General features: G+C 35.5%; 2 protein-coding genes and 1 long non-coding RNA gene across 5 annotated transcripts; 1 reads left to right on the top strand and 2 right to left on the bottom strand.

Annotated features, from left to right (window-relative positions):
• Positions 1-808: 808 nt before the first annotated feature.
• Positions 809-5900, bottom strand: LOC126601915 (probable methyltransferase PMT26). Of its 3 annotated transcripts, none has more exons than XM_050268691.1 (9): positions 5505-5900; positions 4301-5371; positions 4067-4216; positions 3319-3589; positions 2763-2873; positions 2493-2667; positions 1833-2105; positions 1437-1631; positions 809-1327 (listed from the first exon to the last, which is right to left on the bottom strand). In XM_050268691.1, the coding sequence occupies exons 2-9, from the start codon at positions 5318-5320 to the stop codon at positions 1099-1101; spliced, it is 2424 nt and encodes an 807-aa protein (XP_050124648.1). In that variant the 5' UTR covers positions 5321-5371; positions 5505-5900; the 3' UTR covers positions 809-1098. The 3 variants fall into 3 exon arrangements, with proteins under 3 accessions (XP_050124648.1, XP_050124647.1, XP_050124645.1); XM_050268690.1 differs by having other exon boundaries at positions 4301-5404; positions 5620-5900; XM_050268688.1 differs by having other exon boundaries at positions 5620-5900.
• Positions 5901-15198: 9298 nt separating this feature from the next.
• On the top strand, positions 15199-22199 carry LOC126601922 (protein trichome birefringence-like 14). Its single transcript, XM_050268699.1, has 5 exons — positions 15199-15529; positions 16025-16284; positions 18662-18862; positions 20400-20595; positions 21077-22199. Exons 2-5 carry the CDS (start codon positions 16128-16130, stop codon positions 21909-21911), a joined length of 1389 nt encoding a protein of 462 aa, XP_050124656.1. The 5' UTR covers positions 15199-15529; positions 16025-16127; the 3' UTR covers positions 21912-22199.
• Positions 16762-17090, bottom strand: LOC126601928 (uncharacterized). The gene is made up of 2 exons (XR_007615864.1): positions 16959-17090; positions 16762-16848 (listed from the first exon to the last, which is right to left on the bottom strand). It is a non-coding gene; the product is annotated as an uncharacterized LOC126601928 (long non-coding RNA).
• Positions 22200-22522: the final 323 nt, after the last annotated feature.

Raw genomic sequence — 22522 nt, 5'->3', positions numbered from 1 at the left:
ATTAACTGTCTTCACCTAATCTAAGCAACCCTTTCCCCTCAATAAATTTCACTCCCTAATTACGTGGCAGAGTCTTGTTCTCTTGGTCACTCGGTGATTAAAAATTTATAATCATCCGTCCTTAAATTTGATTGAAATTGATATCAAAGATCGAAATTAAAACCTTAAAAACATTTTTCGATCATCAGATGGGTGACTAGTCAATAAGTGACCATAAAAACATTTATGTTGCGAGGCATTTCCCATTGCTACAAGGTTTCACCTCTGAATTTTGTTTTTTTTAACACTATAAAATGGCTCTCACGTCAACTTGACCACCATCTAGTTTTGTCTTGCAGATAAGACTCTAATTCAATTTCCGACACCCACTAGGGTCTAGACACAAGGAATTATAAGGGCATCGATCACACGGTATATCAAGCTTAAAATGCTAGCTCCTATCCTAGCAAGTCATGCTCTTACATTTATTTATTTTTATAAATAAAACGAAAAGTAAAGTTGAGCTTAGAACTTCTAACTTTTATTTTCATAAAATAAATTATGAACCAATCATATTATGGGAAAACATACTAGGATTAATTACTAATTATGTACCCGTATCACTAAATAAAAGAGGCTGAGAGTACCTCTGAGTAGAGAAATTTTTCAATAAGCTGAAAACATTGCTCGATACATCAAATGTCATAACACAATGGTTTGATTTTTTTTTGTTTTTTTTAATTTCAACCAATATACCCAATCTACTGACCGTGTTCCCGGCACTTAAAAATCTCTCCTCCAAGAAGAGCAAAAGCACTGCACAACAATAGAATCGAAATCCTCAGATATTACATAAACCAATAGTTTGGTTTTTCTTCCATCAATAACCAGTACGGTAATATTACAGTGGAATTCCAAACACCGATCTCCCGACAACGAAAACAAAATATTGTAAACAAAAAAAATGAACAGACTACAAGCCCTAACTAAAACGAAACAAAAGGCTAATATAACCATGAATTTCAATTAGCAACCAAAACAAAATATAAATGGGTAACTATTATATCCTCAGCAACGCCAGCAGCCACTGCCGACCACCACGACTTCCGACCACCACGCTTAAGCAATTGCAAACTTGAGTGTCTCCGACTCTTTGGGCCGCCACATGGACTTCTGCACACAAAGCAATCCCTCCTTGTCCTTCGAATACGTCAGGCTAACCTCCCACTGCATCGACCTCGCCATGTTCTCCAGCTCGTAAATAGTCTCAACATCGTCTCGCACGATAAGCTTTCCCTCTGGTCGAAGGATTCGATCAACCTCCGCAACTACAGCCACTAAATTGCACCTGTCATTCATAAGCCATTCCAAAGTTAGACAGCGAAATGAATTGGTGAATGAAATAACAAATGCTTTGCCGCGGACAGAGAATCTGAGAAATGGAATAGTATGCATACCTCTTCTTAAGCTTGGAAAACAGATGGTCGGCATGGAGAAGATCATAAGACCTTGGATAGGTGTTAAATGACTCACACCAATCATGATACATACCAAACAAACCTCGCTCGTAAATTATGGGTAGTGTGTCTGGAGAGTCTACCGAGACCACATTCATGACCCAAATTTTCAAATCTTTCAAAGCGGCAGCAAATCTGCAAGCACAACCAGAAGTCACAGGTAAAAAAAGTAAAGAAGCAGCCGCCTCTAACTCAACATCTCACTTGTACATATTCTTTGGCAAGGTCAAGAAAAATAATAAAGATAAACAGTAAAGCACAAATTATAACAAAGATGGTGGTTTTCCATGCATCAAAACACACTATTCATGACAATCAAGGAACGATTTTTCTTACCCTCCGTACACAGCTCTCATGTCCATAACATTCCTAACAGATTTCCAGTTAATCCCCATTCCATTCAGATATGACTTTGTCACCACACGTTTCCAGTGCTCATTGTCTGAAGTGAAATCCTCAGGAGCAGGTTTTCCATAAACACCAACTTGGGAACTTAACAACCAGTAAGGTGCCTTGTCCAACCTCGCCGGCCATTGTTCAGGCCATTCAGACCCACGTTTTGTTGCATTAACAGGCACTTTGTGGATGCATGATTGTAATGGCACATTCCTGTACACAACAAAAATTAAGATTAGGGTAGCTATTGAGCTTAGATTAAAGTTATCTCTGGGTTCGCATCAAACAAATTTTGGCAAGAGTGACACAATTGCCATTTCTATGAGGTTTTAGTTTTGCTTTTCCATTCTATGAGGTTTTAGTTTTGCTTTTCCAAACGCATCATAATATGTTATTTTCACATGGTTTTAGAACTACAGTATACAGAAACAATGTCCTTTCTCCTCCAAGTTCAGCAATCTCATTAAGCGAGAAACAGACTTAGTAATTCAACCAGAAATACTTTAGGCAACTAAATCAAAGGTCTGGAGAGAAAAATTGTTTCACTAGATTCATTAAACTAAAAGAGAAAGAAAAGGTTCAGCTGAATATAATGTGTACCAGGCAGCATTTGGATCATCAGACTTAGCACAGATAGGAGGCTCGTTCTGTGATCTTTTCTCATAGCACTCATTTGAAGTAGGCTTTTTGTATATAGCAATACCAACTCCATTTACTGTATCCTTAGTAATTGACACCAGTTCCCAGCATATTGATTTGGTTAGTTCCTTCATGGCTGCAGATAATTCCCATAAATTTTTAGACTTGTTAGCATTAATCAAACAACTCCAATTCAAAAGTTCCAAAGACATATGGTTTCAAATTATGTACCATTCCATATTTCAACATCTTCACCCAGCTTCTTATACACTGGAGTAGCAGACCATACAAAGAAACCACCAGGTCTCAACACTCGGTTCAGCTCCAACAGAAGCTTACCACCTGCACATCATGTTTATTGGTGAATATCCAAACGAAAAGAAATAACCAAATAAGTTTCCTATGCTTACTATGTCAGAAAAGACTGGCTCAAGATCTAGGGGCTTCTTTGGTGTGTCAGTTCAGAAACAGCTTTCTATCAATAAAATCCTGAACGAGTGCAAAATATGCAGCACAATTTGAAAACTGTTCAAAGAAGAAAACAAGCTTGAAAACAAAATACACCATAAACTGAAAATCTCTTTCCAGTTATCAACTTAGAAGTTATAATATAGAAAACTGAAAATTATCGTTTTCCAGTTATCAACCTAAACCCTAAACTAGGCATGACAGTTATCGAAAACTCAGCCAAACAACCCCCTGATTTCACACATAAGGAAACTGCATTTTTAAACAACAATCTCAGCTTGATCTCATATCACACTGTAAATCAATTCACAAGGACTACCTTCTATATGCCAAGGAACCCTGCAGCGGGCACAGTGGACAACATCAAAAACTTGGCCGGGGAAGGGAAGTCTCTTTGTGCCCATCACAGCAGATATGGCAGGAATTCCTCTTTCAAGTGCAAACTGCACTTGAGCTTCATGCTCATCTTTTGGGGCCAATGACATTGCAAGGACATCTCTGTCAAAAAGAAAGCCTCCAAAGCTTGCAACTCCGCATCCAACATCTAATATGACACGTGAACGTTTTCCCCAGGCAATATCAGGAACAGACTGCAAGAGAAGAGAACCCAAGTTAGTGTAATTTTGATGAGCAGTAACACGAAAGATGTGTCTTTTCTAGTTTTTTTTCCTACTGGTAAATCACATCCAAAACTCGTGAAATTCATATGTTGCCAAGATATGTCACCCTGCAGATGAAATTCCTGCCTAGGTCTTAAAAAGATATTCTTTAGAACTCTGCATATCTAACCAGAGCGTCATATATACTGTAACAAGAAACACAGAAATCCATATACTTCATCATAAATGCATAGGTATTAATACGATATAGATGCAGCAAGATTGACATATTCTCCAAAGCATGAGCTGATTAAAAATATTAGGGAGAGGGAGAAGACAAGGATTGAATGCACACACTGAGACATCTGAAGAAAAACGTACATACATATTTACGGAGAGAACAAACCAACATGCAAAGTCATACAAGTGGAATGTATTTGAAACAACCAAATGCTTAAAAGCATTCACCTGTTGTATGAAATCAATATAATGAAGAGCACCATGCTTGAATTGTGTTCCACCACCGGGAAAAGTGAGGTATTCACCGGTAACTTTGACCCAATTCTGATGCCCCTTAATTTGAACAAGCTTTGTATGGGGAACATTGTAGTACCATACCTGCAAGAATGCACCTTATCAATCTATCTCAGAAACGACAGAAACAATGTGGTAATGAATTTATACATCGACTAAGTTATATACCTTTTCCCTGCTTGTTGGCCACTCAATTGGGCGTCTATAACCTTCTGGAAGAGGAACAAGGCAGCTGGGGGCCTCCTCGGGACAATGCCTCTCCCGGTGTTCGTAATGCTTGGTACTTCGAAGACTCTTGATGGCTTGCAAATTGTCAAGGCAGGGGATGAAATCAGGCCCAGCAGTGGAATTGCAGACTTTCCAGTTGTAACTGGTCTTCTGATCAGAAGCACGCTGAGCCTCCTTCTCATTCTTTGACTCTGCCGACTGAGTTGACCACGAACTATTTTGAGTTGTAGTCTCGTTCAATAGCTCCGACTGAGCAACGGAAGGAAATACCTCATTTGAACTCTGGTTTTTGGCCTGCTCATTTTCCTTTTTCTCCCCATTTGACTCCTTGGTATCAGTTACCTCCACTTTCTCACTGTCATCATCCGATTTCTTCTCATTATCACCGGAATCAGACTTGTCCTTTTCGCCGCCATCGCTCTTTTTTTCTCCATTTTCGGAATTCAATTCTCCATTCTCCACCTTAGAGTCGCCATCTTCAGATTTCTCCTCAATCTTTTCTTCACTTTTCTCCTCAATCTTTTCTTCACTTTTCTCCTCAGTCTTGTCTTGGGTTTTCTCCTCAGGTGTCTCCTGAGTCTTTTCCACAGACTTCTCCTCAGTCGTCTCTTCGGACTTCCCTTGTAGCTTGTCTCCACCCTGAGCAGCACCATCGCTGCTGTCTCCTTTGGTTGCGTCGTCGGGTAAGTCACCCGGGTTATCTTCAAATTGCCTGGCATTGGTGTCACTCGCTTGTTCCTTGACGCCGACGTTATTGCTGCCCTGCTCCTTGAGTTCACTCTTACTCTCCTCCGTGGGCACATCCACATTCTGAATGGGAACTACAGAGGAGGAGGTCATCATCCAAACCCCGACCAAGCACAACGCCACAAACACCCCAACGGTGACGGTGGAGCAGCAACCACTAGCGGAGGACGGCCTCCTATTATCTACTCTAGTATATTTTCCCCCTGTCGCCATGTTCGACCCAGAAGCAGATCACAGACCCGATTGTTCTCAAATAATCTACACCTGAAAACCGAAACAACAGATCCGGCAAAGGATCTGTAACAATTAACAGGGAACGAACTAAAAATGGAAAACAAGGGAGGGACACAGATTTCTAAAAACGGAAAAGACCCAATAACCCAAAATAACCTAATACCGGTTGAGAACGACAAACAAACTAGCAATGGCAGAGTAGATCCGAACCCGGATCCGAAATGTTGAAATCTGAGCTGACGATTTTCAAATATTTTGGATTGGAGGCAAGTAGGTACCTTGTTTGCTTCTTTGTTTGGTTGCTTGGGCAGATCTGATACCTCTGCGTTGCTGTTGAGGGATTATTCCAGCATTCTCCGATCTCCAAACACCTCCAATTAGAAAAGAAAGAAACAGAAAGGAAAGGAAAAGAAAAGACAAGAAACCAAGAGAAAAGAAAAGCAGAAAGATTTCCTGTAGACGAGAGAGGGTGGAGAACGCGGAAGAACGCCAACCCCGAGAGAGAGAGATATCCTTCTAAATTCTACCAATCCTTGGCCCGATTATTTTAGTTTTTCTATTGAAAGTATGGAGAGAATTCTAGTACCCTACAACAAAACAAAGAAGGTGGGCCAAGACAAAGTAATTAGATTCAACAAAATTTGTTAACAGTCTGCGTCGGTAAAAAAATGACGACGACTATTATAACGATGACATCGTTTTATGGCGATTATTTTACACTAATAAATATATAAAAATACAGAGAGAAAAGAGATCAAGAATAATTGTTAAAATTGTCGCCGATTCCAAAGCCAATAATTTAGAATATCAAGAAATTTTTATGTGTATAAATTTAAATGCGCAATAATTTAAGGAAATTGTTATTAATACTTTAAAATTCGAAGAAAAATACAGTTGCAAGGAGTGCCAAATAAGATTTTTTTGAAATGCTAATAATAATTCTTTTAATTTAGTCGTCAAATTTACTTCAAATTGAAATGATTATATTGGATTGAAATTTGAAAAGTTTTATTGAGGCTTGGGGTTTACTTAACTTAATGCTTAAATTACGGACTAATGCCAGACGTCAATTGGTTTGGTGGATTATCAATATCGCAGTCAATGCAAGGAAAGGGGTGCAAATGGAACCGTGGTGGCTTATTGGGTGGAAAACCATTATACTAAACCCAAGTCGTTGTCATATAATCAACGTACACTCTTTTTTTTAATGCGATTTGTGAATATGAAAGTCTAAACCATCGGACTTAGTCCAAAATCCAAGATCAAGACAGAGATTTCTAGAGAGAGACAATGTGTGTTAACTAAGAGTTTTAAGATAGTCCAAAATATTTGATTTCCTCTCATGTAATCGGAAAAAAAAAAGAATTTTAACGAAAAACTTTTAGTATTGTTCATTTTAACGAAAAATTACATTTTTACCTTAAAAATTCAATCCTGATATTATTCACTTTACCCTTTATTTTGTCCTTATCGTTAAAACTCCAAGTTTTCAAGTCTTTTTCATTAGTTTTTCTAAAAAAAATGACATGCAGTTAGAATTTTGAGTACAAAGATATTAAATTTGTCTAAACTTTATTTAAACAACAATACAGAAAACAAAACACATTATTATATACAACTCGGTTAAACTCAAATTTGCGAATTATGTTTGCTTTGCATTGTTGTCATGATTTGTTTTATTAGTGCAATTTACTATTTTCATAATATGAAAATTTTGAGCTATATGATTAATGATTAAACAAATTTTAACAAAAGGTTAATAAGCTTTGAGAGTAGTCACTTTATAGTTCAAATATAAAAATTGATGTATTATCACACTTAATACTACGATTTAGTGATATTTTTTCATTTATAACTAATAGGTTTTAGGTTGTGGTTAGCCCATTATAAGAGATCTTAGTTCGATTTTTAGCAAAAACAATTACAAATCATATTATTGTGGTTAGCCTATTATGAAGCATGTCTCACCTTTTAATTTAAATAAGGTCGTATATATTAAGAAAATGGGTTTTATTATAAATGATCCTTGAAATTAACCATTACCATCAAGATGGTTTTTAAAATTGAAAATCAATTAATGTAGTCCCTAAAAATAGGTGTCGCAAATCAATGTGGTCATTCCGTCACAATAATGTTAAAAAATCAGTTAAATGCTGATGTGGCACATAAATGGGCCTCATAAGTCCTTTTTTTCCTCACAAATAATCCTTGAAATTAACCCATGACATCAAAATTGTCACGCCCTAACCCGCGAATAAAGACTATTCACAAATTAAGGTGTGAGTCATCTCTTGGTTATAAAAATAAATTATACAACCAATATATGGTGGAAAAATTTGGTGCTGATTACTCAATACATCCTATAACACTAGTTAACAACTTTTACATATTAAACGTTTGAGTTTACTACAAAAAATTTATTGAATACACAGTGGAAATAACTATAGTGTACAAATTAATTCACAACAAAAACTACAATAATTAAATTCTTTCAAATGCATATATGCAAGTGAGATGCATAAATGTACTCACTCCCTTCTAATCCCGCTAACACATACCTAAGGCACCCAAGCATGCACGTCCCGTATCTTGGTTATACCACTTGGCTCCGAATACCTTAGAATATGAGTTAACTCCCGTTCATCCCTTAACCCAATTTTTGCAACTAAACTCTCTGTTTCCACTTTATTATACATGCACTTCCCCCGACACCCAATTGTATGTTCAAGCCATTCCCCCGATGCCTGACATATACAAGATTTCATTATTTTATATTCAAGGCAAACTTCAGCCTTTGAATAACTTCACAACACAAACACTTTACACAAGTGAGCACATGACACAACACATGTATATTACTGATAAACTAATGAAATCTTGTATATGCAACGTAATATAGATATCAATAATCACGTTCTATAATATAATATGCAAAACTAATCAAAATAGATAGTAGTCAAAATTTTAGTATATTACGGATAATATAGTATTGATAACACATAACAATCTGATTGCGAAATATTACTTTACCATTTTACTCCATCTCTCTCTAGGTGATATTGATACATGACTCCATCTGAGTTCCATATAGCAATTTTGTTGGGTAAGCTCTCATGCATTTTATGGGATTTGTCCCCCTTATTTTTTATGATTTAGTGTGAGTGCTCTCATAACAATGACCTCAAAATGTAAATGCATAAACAACACAAGATTTAAGTGGCTCGCCAAATCGACTACATCCACTGGGGTTTGCTTTCATTGTATTTCACTATATATGAGAAACTTACAAATACAATGAAAGATGGCTTAAAGCCTCAACAATATGTAAAAGAAAAATAAAGAGGTAATATGAAAGGGAGGATGACTTTTTGTTGGAGTTGTTATTTTTCTTTCTTTTTTTTCTTCTTCTTCCTTTATTTTCTCCATGTCCTCCGTTGGTTCTTGCTCCTTCCCTTATAAAGATTGCATGACATCTTCCTCTCCAAAAACCTCCACAAGTGTGCCAATAGAAAGAAATCAAGTGTCGTGCCCATCATTAGACATAAAATGAGTTCCGATAACAAATCAACAATTGTTGTCGTAATCATTAAGAATGAAATGTGGTCCAATAGAAAAACAACAAATGTTAAGCTAATCATGAACTAATGAATATCATGCAAGATGTTCCTTACATCAAAGGCCACATGAAATGTTCTAACCCCAATAAGTTGTCATCTTCCTCTATTTAGGGTGGTGAATATCATCCTAACGATTAAGATTCCTATAGATTGATGAGTAAGCACTTCTAATACAAAGTGTTGTCATCTACATGCAAATAGACTAACATACACATGCTATAGACTCCACCTCTTCACCCTAATTATTAGCTTCTATTAATTACTAACTTCCACCCATTATTTGGAGAAAAAATCAAGCTAACTCTACTAGAAATTTCCCACCTCTCGGAGCTTAGCTCTCCAACCCTTTTACACTTCACTAATTAAAGATCCAAATGGCTAGCAAGGGTAACTTAGTTGCTATTGGCACAAAAAGGGTAAGTAGAAACCTTAAAAAATCAAACTAATGCATATATACATATAAGATACACAATTACTAGACAAAGTTACAAAATTATTATGAGGATGCCAAAAAAATAGAAACCTCTCTAGTTGGAGACATTTGAGTATAAAAGTATTAGCTAGGCACAAAAATAATTTTTTGTAGTGAAAGAATCCCTACTAACTTACATGCCAAAAATACAAGTTTTTTGTACTCATAGTACATATAAAGAAACTCAATAAAATCATTGCATAAAAATAGTTACTTATGCACACACATATATACTGTCATTTTTTATATATGGGGTATTACAAAAATAGTCCCTGAAATTAACCCGCGACATCAAAATGGTTATTGAAATTGAAAATTGATCAATGTAGTCCCTCAAATAAATGTTTCAAATCAATGTAGTCATTCCGTCACAATTCTTTCAAAAATTATGTTATGTGCTAATGTGACACATAAATGGGTCACACAAGTCTAATTAAATTAAAAAAAATTACAAATAGGCTTAATAATTTAATAATTAATAAAAAAATTGTCAACACAAAAACCCAGTCTTGCAATCACCTCCAATCCCAATCCATATTTCTATACCTCATTCACTCTATGTTATCTAAAAATAAATCTCAATACATTTATCTTTACACACTTCGACACCTTTTACCGAATTGAACCTAGATCGAGATTACCGTTAACATATAGGCGATCAACATCCTCACAACCTTAATCTTGGAGAGCTTGTTCGGCACTTCCCTGGTGGTCTGGTGATGCAAAGAACGACAAGGTTTGCCTTGAGATAATGAGGTTATAACCGAGGTGTGTCTATTGTTGGTTGAAAATTATTTCAACATCCCTTCTTAGGCCTTGGTTAAGCCTTGTGCTTTTGATAATTTATGGAAGAGAGCTCTATTCGGAGTAGGCCCTACTATAAGAAAAAAAAATTTCATTGTGCAAAAAGGTATTTAGACAAATTTTTTTAATTAATTATTAAACTCAGATTAACACATAACAAATTGTTTTACATAATTGTGGTGGAAGAATCATATTGATTTGAAACACCTATTTTCAAGGACTACATTTATTGATTTTCAATTTCAGGGACCATATTAATGGTGTGGGTCAATTTCATGGACTATCTTGATGGTGTGGGTCAAATTCAGGGACCATTTGTGAAAAAAATCTATAAATCTTATGGGATTCATTTATGTGCCACATTAGCATTTAACGAATTTTTTAACATAATTGTAACGGATGAACCATATTGATTTTGCGACACCTATTTTCATGAACTATATTTACTGATTTTTAATTTTAAGAATCATCTTATTGGTGAAAGTCAATTTCAATGACTATTTAGGATAAAAACCCTTAAAACGATACATTTGGTTTTTCTCCTAACAATTTAAAACAACAGATTGGTCCAACCATCCAAGACTGAAAGTTGCATTTCCCAATCTAACGAATGATGACGGAGGAGGAGATGAGTGGGATTCCACTAATGTGTCGGTGTAATTTTTTTTTATGGAAAATAAAATTATTCTCATGACGAATACGACATGCTACGTGCACCGACAAATACAATTTGATTTTTGTATGCTATTTTCTCATCTGTACCGACGTACAAGCCAATATAGTAACATTATTATATAGTCATAAAGTTGCGATCAAACAATTTTATTATTTTAGAGAGCTGTTATTTAGGGGGTGTATTCAATTGAGAATGTGAGAGATTTTAATGGATTTATAAATCCATGGATTTTTATGGAATTTAATTGATTTGTAGAGATTCCATATAAAATTTTGATTCAATTCCTTCGAAATCTCATGGGAAGAGGTGAGATTTGTGGATACTTAAAATACACTACGAAATCTCTCCAATTCCCTTTAATTCTTTAACTTTCTCAAATTCTTTAAAATCAATTTCTAATTGAATACACCTGGAATGTTATAAACTTATTTAAAATCTTAATTGAATACACCTGGATTTCTAAGGATTTTAATAAACTATTTTGAAATTCTAATTGAATACACCTAGAATATCAGAGAATCACTTAAAATCCTAATTGAATACCCCTGGAATTATTAATTCCCTGAAACTCTCTCAGAATCCTAATTGAATACACCCCTAATATAGTTGTAGTTAAAAATATTATTTATGAACGTCTTTATTATTAATGAATGTTGTATTTTTTAAATACGTTTCCTTAAGTATTAAGTATTATATTTCTTACACATATGTACTGCAAGTTTAAAGACGTGAAATTAGCTCTATAAACTAAAGCATTGTCTCAAACAAGTAAAAATATTTCCGTTCATCTAAAACTTTTTTTTTGTAATATAATTTTGTACTCATTGACAATTATTACTATGTAGAGGCGTACTTTTTAAGAGGGGACCAAGAAAAGTTATGACGTACACAATGTAGAGAGTTTATTCTTATGCATTACTAGTCTCAAGTTGAGACCATAATTTTTTTTAAAAGAGGGACAACTGGTGGTAAACCACGGTTATTCACCTATTTCAGGGGCCGAGAAAACTCACAGAAACATTTCAACCTTCCCCTGGACACAAGTCTGAGCATTACTTTAGAGAGGTTTTTACTGTATGTTACACGTTATAAGTGATAAGAAGATATACATTTCAATGTCCCTCTATTTGTATTACAATTTACAACATGTGTACCGAGTCTTGTTCTGGACACAATAAAAAATTCTTCCAAACTTTTGTAACAAAAAAAAGTGAATTTTTCAAGACTTCATGAGCGTAAATTGGACTTAGATTTTTTAGCACTCTATACTAAAAAAGAGGAGTACATAAATAATTTTATCTTGTTTAATGTGATTTTATGTTATATACATTCGTAAACTTACTTATATACTAGAAATTAATTAGACGTATACACAAATAAATGGTAAAAATTCAGAAAAAATCATTGATCCGCTGGTACATATAAGTTAAAAAACTTCTAAATTCTTATAAAATGTAGGAAATCCGAATTATATTCCAAAACATTCGGACATAAATATGCATCCCCATATTCTTATTGCATGGCTTTTTGTATATGTGTCCGTTAGATTTTTTAAGGTATATAATCGTCATGAATTTATTAATTTGACTTCTTGTTTGAGTTTTTCTTTTTTCAAAGTTTAATTTATTAATTTGACTTGAAAATTGAATAATTCTAACCCACTTAGTGAGAATATTTTTTTTAGTGACACTTTGGATGTGGTCTCTAAATTATTTGACTGAAACCTTAGTGGTTTAGTTTTTTATCGAAGTCTCTGACATTAATGCAATAATGTATTTTTATGTTAGTTATTATATTTTAAAATTAAAAATAAAATTTGTAATTATTTATATTAATGAGATTTTAAATAAAACCCATAATTTATGGGATTAAAAATATTAAAAATGAATTATACTTGTAGACATCGAAATTTCGGTAAATAAATGTTGACCAATAAATCAAAGTGTCAACGCTCATGTATTACATAAATTTTACACGTAGCGTGTGACTCAACGAAAATTGAAATGAGTTGGAAAAGTCATCAAATAGGACACGTGTCAACACCTGGCAGAAACGACTTATTTCATCTGGAATATTATATTCGAAATTAGACCTTGGAAAATTCTATAAATACAAGCCTATTTCATTCATTGAAAGGGGACCAATTCATATTAGACCTTGAAGCTCTGAAGCTCTGAAACTCCGAAGCTCTCAAGCATCCAGGTTCCCGAAGAATCAAGAAACCCCTTTTCGTTCTTCATCAAATCCACCTTCAAGATCAAGCCCCGACGGCCCTTGAAGAAAGTGTTCTTCGTTCTTCGTTCATCGTTCTTCCAAGATCAAGCCCCGACGGCCCTTGGATCAACCATCCACCAATTCAAGATCAAGCCCCGACGACCCTTGAAGAAAGCAGCATCGTTCATCATCCGTTCATCCAAGATCAAGCCCCAACGGCCCTTTGGATTAACAACGTCGACAAATCCACACATCCAACCGTTCTTCAAGATCAAGCCCAAAAGCCCTTGAAGATCCGTTCATCACTGTTCTTCAAGATCAAGCCCAAAAGCCCTTGGAGATCCGTTCATCACTGTTCTTCAAAGATCAAGCCCACAAGCCCCTTTGAAGATCCGCTCAAATCCACCTTCAAGATCAAGTCCACGGCCCTTGAAGAACGTTCATCCTTAGATCAAGCCCAACGGCCCTTTGGATCAATCACACATCCTCAAATACACACCTTACGGAGATCGAATCAGAGGATCAAAATAGAGAGAGATTGTAACCCAAAATCCTCTAAATACAAATATTTGTTTGTGCACGTTGTTCTTGTCTCTTTCGTTTCAGGAATTTTCCGTGTTTACAATACTCTTCAATATATTGTGTGCGTACACACACACACGAGTACGTTCATCAAAACTAACAAAAAATTTATTGTACCAAAGTATGGGTACATTTTTCAAAAGCACAAAAAAAGAAAGATATAAGACTGAATAACATTATTAATTTTCTTCTATTAAACTTGACATGAATACATTCTCAAATCAACAAAATAGAATGTACCTATATAAGTTTAAAAAATAGATTAGATAAAAGATTGAATGAAATTTTATATAAAAAATGGGTATTTAAATTTAAAAAGGGTACATTTTTAATAAATTGGTATATCTAAGAATGAATACATACAAGATTAAAAAATTATTATTTTTATAAAAATTTAATAGGTACAAACTTATTCTAATTTTATTTTTTATATTTGGGAAATGTTTGAATTCAAAATTATTTAGAGTTTAATAAGGGTGTAGTATTAAAACTATAAATCAATTACTATTTTTTTTTCATAAAAATTATGTAACTTACATGTAATTCATTAATATATTAATATTGGGACTTTGATCAAAATTCTCTCAATCGGACTAAGTCAAACTCATTGACGATTGGTATGATAGCAGATGATGTACTGCATCTGGCTTCCACTTTCCCTGTGGTGAGGTTTATTCATGCCTCTAGTTTATGTAATGGTGTTGCACACCGGCTTGCTAAGTTTGCTTTGTCTAGTAGCAATAATTTAGTTTGGTTTGAGGAGCCTCCTATTCTTATTTAGGAGCTTCTATTCTAAGATATTTGTAACTCTTTATAAGTTTGATTAATGAATACATCGCTTCCAATTAAAAAATAAAAAAAGATAAGGTCTTCATCAATAAATATAAGAAATTAGAGACCGAAAACTAATTATTCATTTATTTCTTATGATCATTGACTTAAATTGGATAATTATGTCCATTATCCTGGTTCAAACATCGCCATGAACACATAGCGAAACAAAAACCAAACAAGCAAATATAGCGAGATTTTCTTTAAAGATATGTAGCATTGAATTATCAATTACACGAAAAATAAATAAGTGATTGGAATAAAAATAAGGAAAACTAATGAAAAATGTTTGAAAACTTTGAGTTTTAACAATAATAACAAAATAAAGGGTAAAGTAAATAGTATCTTATTGACTTTTTAGTGTAAAAATGTGGTTTTTTGTTAAAATGAACACTATCAGAAGCTTTTTATGAGAACTTTAACGAAAAACTTCCGGTACTGTTCACTTTTAACGAAAAACCACATTTTTACACTAAAAATCAATACTGATACTATTTATTTTATCTTTATCGTTAAAATTCAAAAATTTCATTACTTTTCTTAAAATTATATAACTTGTGAAAAATCAATTCTAACGCGTAACTAAAGGATATGTATTATAACATTACACCTAAAGTGGCGTTAATTGGAATTATGGACAAATAATCCGTATCAATTTATTAAAAAAATATCCCGAAGTGTCTCCATCCATGTGCGGCGATCCCTTTCTTTTTCTTCAGTCATCTCTCTCTCTTTGATTGCTTTGCTCTTACATCTTCCCTTCCCCGTAAATCGTCTAAATTAATTAATTCACACTCTTCTCTTACCGCAATCGAATTTCCTTTGACGGTAGAGTGAGTGAGAGTCTGAGAGAGAGATAGCCGAGCTTTTCAATCGGAAGGAAAAGGTCGGTGGTGGTCTGCGGTGGCGATCTCTGTTGAATGGTAGTCGGTAGAGATGCTTCGCAGACTCACATTGCCTGCAAAAATAGCCTCAACCAGCACAACGAGGAGGTACTGATTCACCTATTTCCTTCTCTTTTTCTTTCCATTTTTCTAAAACCAAGTACTACGGACTTCTCTATCATGTTCAATTCCTTTTATTTTCGGTTTTCTGTTAATTACCTGTGCCAGTGGATCGTTACCTTAATCTGGGAAATTAAGGGTTCGATTTGGCTTCCGTTCCTCTAATTAGGGTTTGAATTTTCCATCTGTTCATCTCATATTTCGTTTATTGCTGTTACCTTTTGGTTTCATACTGTGTATGCTGTGCCTCTCTGTATCTGTATCTATCTTTTCTTTTTTTGGACTATTTTATACAGGATTTTTTTTACCAAATATATGCTAATTAGTTAATTACTTTGTTAATTCATTCCCTCCAAAATTAATAAAATAAAACTTGGTTAATTAATTCTTTTTCTGGGTTTTATTTCTTCCTGTGACTTTAATTCCCCTTCCCTCCAATTATTTATTTATTTCATTTTTCTCCATTTTCTGCATTGCGTGCAGCTGAACTCTCCAGTAATTAAACGATCAGACGCTTAAGGTTGATGGAGTTTAGCTGATTGCGTTCCGCTATCAAAACTTCGAGCAATTGCCTTTTGCTTATGAGATGAAAGGGGGATATAACTACAAATTGATTGGGAAACCAATCTCTTTCACTCTGGCTGCCCTTATATTCACAACAATATTACTTTGGGCGTGGGAGAAAAATCCTTTTGCTGATACTCTACTATTGCCGCGCCAGCGGTTTCCAATGCCTTCCATAGGTTTGTTTCCCCATCAATACATGTTATCTTTTCTCTTTTTTTTTACCAATCAAGTTTTTTATATTTTCTTGTACATTTATGCAACAAAATAACAAGATACGATTAAGGGTTAAAATGTGCATGAAAATTTGTTAGATATTACCTTAGAGAAAATGGTGAACAATGCTCTTGGGATTTGTAAATAGTTTAAGATGTATATTACCCCTGATCTTTTAATTGGACAAATATCTAGTTTAATGTTTGGGACAAGATTGCCTGCCGTATTATGTTAATACCATTGGTATTGTGCCTGCTATAGCATTCCAAATGTTTTGATGTGCCTACACTTTGTTCGAAACATGGACTTGGGTTCTCTTCTTTAATTTGAACATGAGTCCCCTGTGCCACGGCCTATTTGCCAAACTGGCATAGAAACTTATAACTTCATTTTTGTACAACATAGCTGCTCTCAAGAGGTCGCACTTGGTGCGATGGCAACTGCCTTCGTCCATGAGCGGTAGGTCTCGGGTTCGAGACTTGGGAGCAGCCTCTCCATAAATGGGGGTAAGGCTAGCCGACATTCACCTCTCCCAGACCCTGCGTAAAGTGGGAGCCTTGTGCACTGGGTACGACCTATTTGAAAATTTTTGGGAGCAGCCTCTTCATAAATGGGGGTAAGGCTAGCCGACATTCACCTCTCCCAGACCCTGCGTAAAGCGGGAGCCTTGTGCACTGGGTACGACAATAGCTGCTCTCAAGAACTGAATCTACTTGCCTAGTCCAGTCCTTCAAAATCCCATACTTTCCTGATAATGTGAGAAGGGAATGAAAAATTAATCTGATCTATCATCTAGTGATGTTTTTCAGTGATCACACCTTTAAATGATACCGCACCATTAAGGGCTGGTTTGGTATTGCTGTGCTTTGAAAAAAAGCTGCTGTGAGAATAAGCGGCTGTGCTGTGAGAATAAGCGGCTGTGAAATAAAGCCAGTAGAGTGTTTGGTAAACTTTTTTGTGAAAGTGCTTTTGGAAAAAAAAGCAGGATGATAGTGTGTCTTTTCATTAAAGGAGCACTGTAGCTCCGTGTGCTTTGAAAAAACTGGCTTTTTTTCAAAGCAGCAAATAGCAGCTTCAGCTTTTCCTTTGATTTTCAGCTTATTCTCACAGCAGCTTCCAAAATAAGCCTTTTTTTTCAGTTTACCAAACACAAAAATGACCCTCAGCTTTTTTTCACAGTGGCTTTTTTTAAAATCACCTCAATCCCAAACGGGGCCTAAGAAAACAAGATGCCTTGTCTGCATAAAGCTTAAAAAGTAGTTATAAGAAATGAGAAGGCAACTGTACCAAAACATTACCTATTTATATTGCCTATTTAAATTTTGATAATCTATGTAACTCCCCATACTAGCATCTTTTGCATTTCTATTGCTCTATTTTTTTTAAGGAGGAAACAATATTTTATTGCATATGACAATAAAATTACGCAAGAAAAGTGATGGCCATGAAGTACCTGAGTGCGGTTTTTAGTTTATTTCATCCATGATTCAGCTGTGATATATAATAATGAATGGCTGGACTGCACATGACATGATTGTTATAGTACTCTAGTGACTATTCTTTGGAGAAACTCACAGGTTTTTAGAAACTTATTTTCTGTTCAAGTAAAATTGCCATAAGGATAAAATAAATGTCAAAAAGCTTGTTTATTATAGAAAAAAGTCAGAATTAGGATGGGATGATGGGTGAACTTTGGTGGCTATGCGGGATATGTAGATAACTATTGCTTGCATGAAAATATCACAAATTAGGGTGAGATGAAATAATGTTTTTCCTGTCTAGTTGGTCAGTGCTGAAGGAAAAGCCAAATGAAGATATGAGAATGACATGGTTCGTGGTTATTTGCTTACCAAACGACTCTTGAAAGCTATATTAATTGCTAACTTTCTTATCTGTTGAAGTAATTAGGATCTAAGGCTCACTAGTTGACCTCATTAGTAAATGCTAAAATGTTTGCTAAGTGTTTGAAAGCTGCTGTTTCAGCTATTTATCACTAGTTTTGCCTGCCTCTTCAGTCAGTGCTGAAAGGAGTTCAGTTTTGGTCAACCTTTTGGGCTTCTGTTTCTAAGGAGTTTAAGCACATCTCCTTTTCTCCTACATTGGCTTAACTGGCAGGCTGGAGTTCTTTAGTCTGGATGGCTGTATCTAGTTTTAGTTTTTTGGTAACTTTTTTGTGTTTTTTTTTTAGTGTTGTTCTTGACCACTCATGTTCTTCCCTTGTTGTTTTACTGTCTTTTGAAATGATCTACTATCTTTGTCTTCAATGCTGAAAGGACTGACCTCATCTTATACCTGCTTCTTTGTCTGCCAGCTGATGAATGTTTTTCATTTTTTATTCAGATTTTTTTGGGGACTTCTCAAATAATTCCTCCAAACCTATGAAGACAAATGGAAATATTGAAGGGAAGGATTTACATTTGAATACGGCAGAAGATACAAAAGTAATAGAAAAGTTTGGCACAGCCCCAATAGATTCTATGTATGCATTCTCTCCTGGAATGCATGAAAGTAATGGGAATGCGACATCTTTCCAAACTAAAGGTCTAGCTTCCTTTCTCATAGGGCTGTAAGCTTCATTATTGTTAACTTTTGTAGGTAATTACAGTAATCTTATTGTTCTATTGCTCATGGACTACACTATGCAATTGAGGGGTCCCATAGAATAGAATAGTACATTAAATCTGTCTCTCTGAATTGTATTTCTTGTTAAAAAAATAATTGTATACAGCATTGTTTGGCGGTCAGTTTACCATGATGATTTCACGCTAATAGCTCATTTGACATGGAATGATTGTTTTCTTATTGATGTTAGTTGAAAATTTAAATTCTAGGTGGTGTTTATGGAAACTGGTCAGGCTGAACCTAAATCTGGTTAGGCACATAACATTTACGTAAATATTATATACCTTGTCCTGTGGCAGCTAATGTCCTTGAAGATATATATTCTTTGCCTTGTTTGATTGTCTTACTGGTTGAATACATGCCAACCCTATTCCTTACCAGTTTGTGAATCAGTTTTATGGATTGATGATCCCCCAAAAGTGAAATAGTAATTTCTCCTTTCATATTCTTTTTTCTTTGTGCACAAAGTCGAGAGTAAACTTTTCTCTTCTTAATGACAACCAGTTCTTCAAAATATAAACTGGCTTTACTTTTAAAGTGGTAATCTGATATCTGATGAGGTCCTATGTTACCACAGTATGAGATCTGATTTGAGGTTTGGTACTGCATGATTAAAAGATGCCCTCTCTCTCTCTCTCTCTCTCTCTCTCTCTCTCTCTCTCTCTCTCTCTCTCTGTATGGAAAATGCTGCTACATTTAATTTTAACCAAATCAACTTTGGCGGAAGGAGGTCTTGGAGATATTATGAATGGAGACAAAAATCTGCTGCATTCGCTAATTTTAGAAAGGCAAAAAGAAAAACAAATAAATAGTTAAAAGATAGTACCATGTATTTCACGGACAAGTGAAAAAATGATTTCACACTTAACATATCATGTTATGGTGTAGAACGACATAAAGTTATGTCAAGCCATCAATTGCATAATACCTGTTGCTTATCGGATTGTTTCTATTGAAGAGAAGATTGAAGAATTTGTTTGATATGAAGGATCTAAGAAACACTTGAGTGAAAGTGTTCCGAACCAAATTTTAACCTAGCACTTTCTTGAACATCAGAATTCTCAGTTTTATGTCGCTTGAGTCGTTTACTCTTGCCATGCATTACTTGAGTCATTTACTCTTGTTTTGCATCACTTGAGTGGTTTACTCTTGTTTTCATCACTTCAGTGGTTTGCTCTTGTTTTGTGTCACTTGAGTCGTTGACTCTTATAAATTTTGACTCCCGTTGAATAATTCACTGCAACAGTAATGGCAGAGTTGTTCAATTAAACTATGTTGAAGTTCACATAAATATAAATACATTATGCATGTATTTTTTCACCGGAAAGTCTTATCCAACTATAGAGTTGTTTACGCTGTTTCTCTGCTATGTTGAAAGGTTTCCATTGCTCAGATTTATCATCTCATGCTTCATGGTTCAATGTTTCCTAAGCTTGTGGAGTTTTCACCTCTGCAGTGTGTAATTATGCCAAGGGTAGATGGGTTGCGGACAACAGGCGCCCTTTATATTCTGGGTTTAAATGTAAGCAGTGGTTATCAGAAATGTGGGCGTGTAGACTGACACAACGAACAGATTTTTCTTTTGAGGGTTACCGATGGAAGCCAGCAAATTGTGAAATACCAGATTTTGAACGCTCTGCATTCTTGAGAAGGTAATTCTTTTCTGTTTGAACTTATTTGAATTTTGATGTGAAGTTGCCAATTGCGGTCTTGTCATTCATTTGAAAGACAATTCCACTGGATGAGTAAACGCTTTGATTGTTTTTTCATTTTTTTATACTTGCATTTATGTTGGCTATCATTTTCCCAGGTATAGAACTCAGTCATTGTCTAATTAAGGGCTTCCTGCCTGGTTAACTCGTGAAAAGCTTCAACTTACTCTTCGATTTGTGTACATAATATTTTGGACTGAAACCATATAATTTTGCTTGGTTTCCACTTCAAGCACACCTAAACTTTTCAACTAGAAGTCTAGAATATTCCGAGTCGTGAATGAATCATCTCATACGATCTTACTTCTAAATCCTTTCAACAATATGGACCACTGTTCTCCCGAGTTTGAGATTTGGTGCAATACAGAGAAATGGTTTATCTTGCTGTGGTCAGTCTTCTAAATGTGAATGTGCCTTTCAGGATGCAGGACAAAACGATTGCTTTCGTAGGAGATTCATTGGGTAGACAGCAGTTCCAGTCTTTGATGTGTATGGCAACTGGCGGGGAAGAAAGCCCCGAAGTTGAGAATGTCGGAAAGGAATATGGCCTTGTCAAACGTCGTGGAGCCATTCGTCCTGATGGCTGGGCCTATCGATTCTCTAACACCAATACCACTATCTTATATTATTGGTCAGCAAGCCTGTGTGATCTAGTGCCCCTTAACATCTCAGACCGAGCCAGTGATATTGCCATGCATTTGGATCGTCCCCCGGCTTTCTTGAGACAATACCTTCATCGGTTTGATGTGCTGGTTCTTAATACAGGGCATCATTGGAATAGGGGAAAGATTAATGGTAACCGGTGGGTAATGCATGTAAACGGAAAGCCCAATCAAGAAAAGATGCGTGCAGAAATTGGAAATGCTAAAAATTTTACTGTGTACAGTATTACCAGGTGGGTTGATTCACAATTACCATCACATCCCCGCCTAAAAGCTTTCTTTCGGACAATTTCACCGAGGCATTTCTTCAATGGTGACTGGAATACTGGGGGTACCTGCGACAATACTACTCCGTTGGTCGGAGGAAGTGAAGTAGTCCAGGAAGGATCCAGTGATTCAGTGATCGAGGGTGCTTTGAAAGGTACAAAAGTAAAGTTACTGGATATAACTGCCATTTCTCAATTGAGAGATGAAGGTCACATATCCCACTATACCATTAGAGGAAAAGGAAATGCAGGCACAAGTGATTGCTTACACTGGTGCTTACCTGGAATTCCAGATGCATGGAATGAACTCCTTGTTGCACAGATATAGGAGGCGGCGGCGGCCTTGCCACGTCGTATACACCAAATCCGATATTCTTCATGGTCTGATAAGAAGGCCAATTGTTTTATCCGGTATGAAATTCTTTTGTTTTGTAAGTTTCAGTGTTTGATAGAATATAAGGTAAGGCACCAATTGCGAATCCATTTCCTGTTGAATCGAATTCTAGTTGTTCATATAGGTGTTATTCATACAACGAAAAATGTTGTACTGTGTATTGTACCATTGCAGTAAGAGTTGCTGCTAATATAATGAGGAATTTTTTTCGATTCGTAGCAAGTTGGAACTAGTCGTGCATGTTTTGTTGTTTATGCAGCTTATGCTATTGGCACCTTGTTGCTTTTTATTCGTGGCAACTTTTCAAATGGATGTTATTACAATTGTTAGAGGATCTATGCATATTTTGCTTCTTAATTTTTGTTGCTCCTTTGTGGCTAAAAAGTCATGGGTTTGAGTTGTGGAAACAACCTCTTTGCAAAGCTAAAGTAAGACTGTATACGATAGACGTTCATCTCCTAATCCTTGCAGGACAAGAAGACTTGTTAACTTGGGATCGCTCCCTCATTTTTGTTTCTTATGAAGCGATATTTTCTTCTCGGGAT

Source organism: Malus sylvestris, chromosome 15 (assembly GCF_916048215.2).
Source record: "Malus sylvestris chromosome 15, drMalSylv7.2, whole genome shotgun sequence".
In the NCBI taxonomy this organism is placed as follows: Eukaryota; Viridiplantae; Streptophyta; class Magnoliopsida; order Rosales; family Rosaceae; genus Malus; species Malus sylvestris.
The sequence above is the reverse complement of the archived record's forward strand: the minus strand, read 5'-3'. Positions and strand labels throughout refer to the sequence as shown.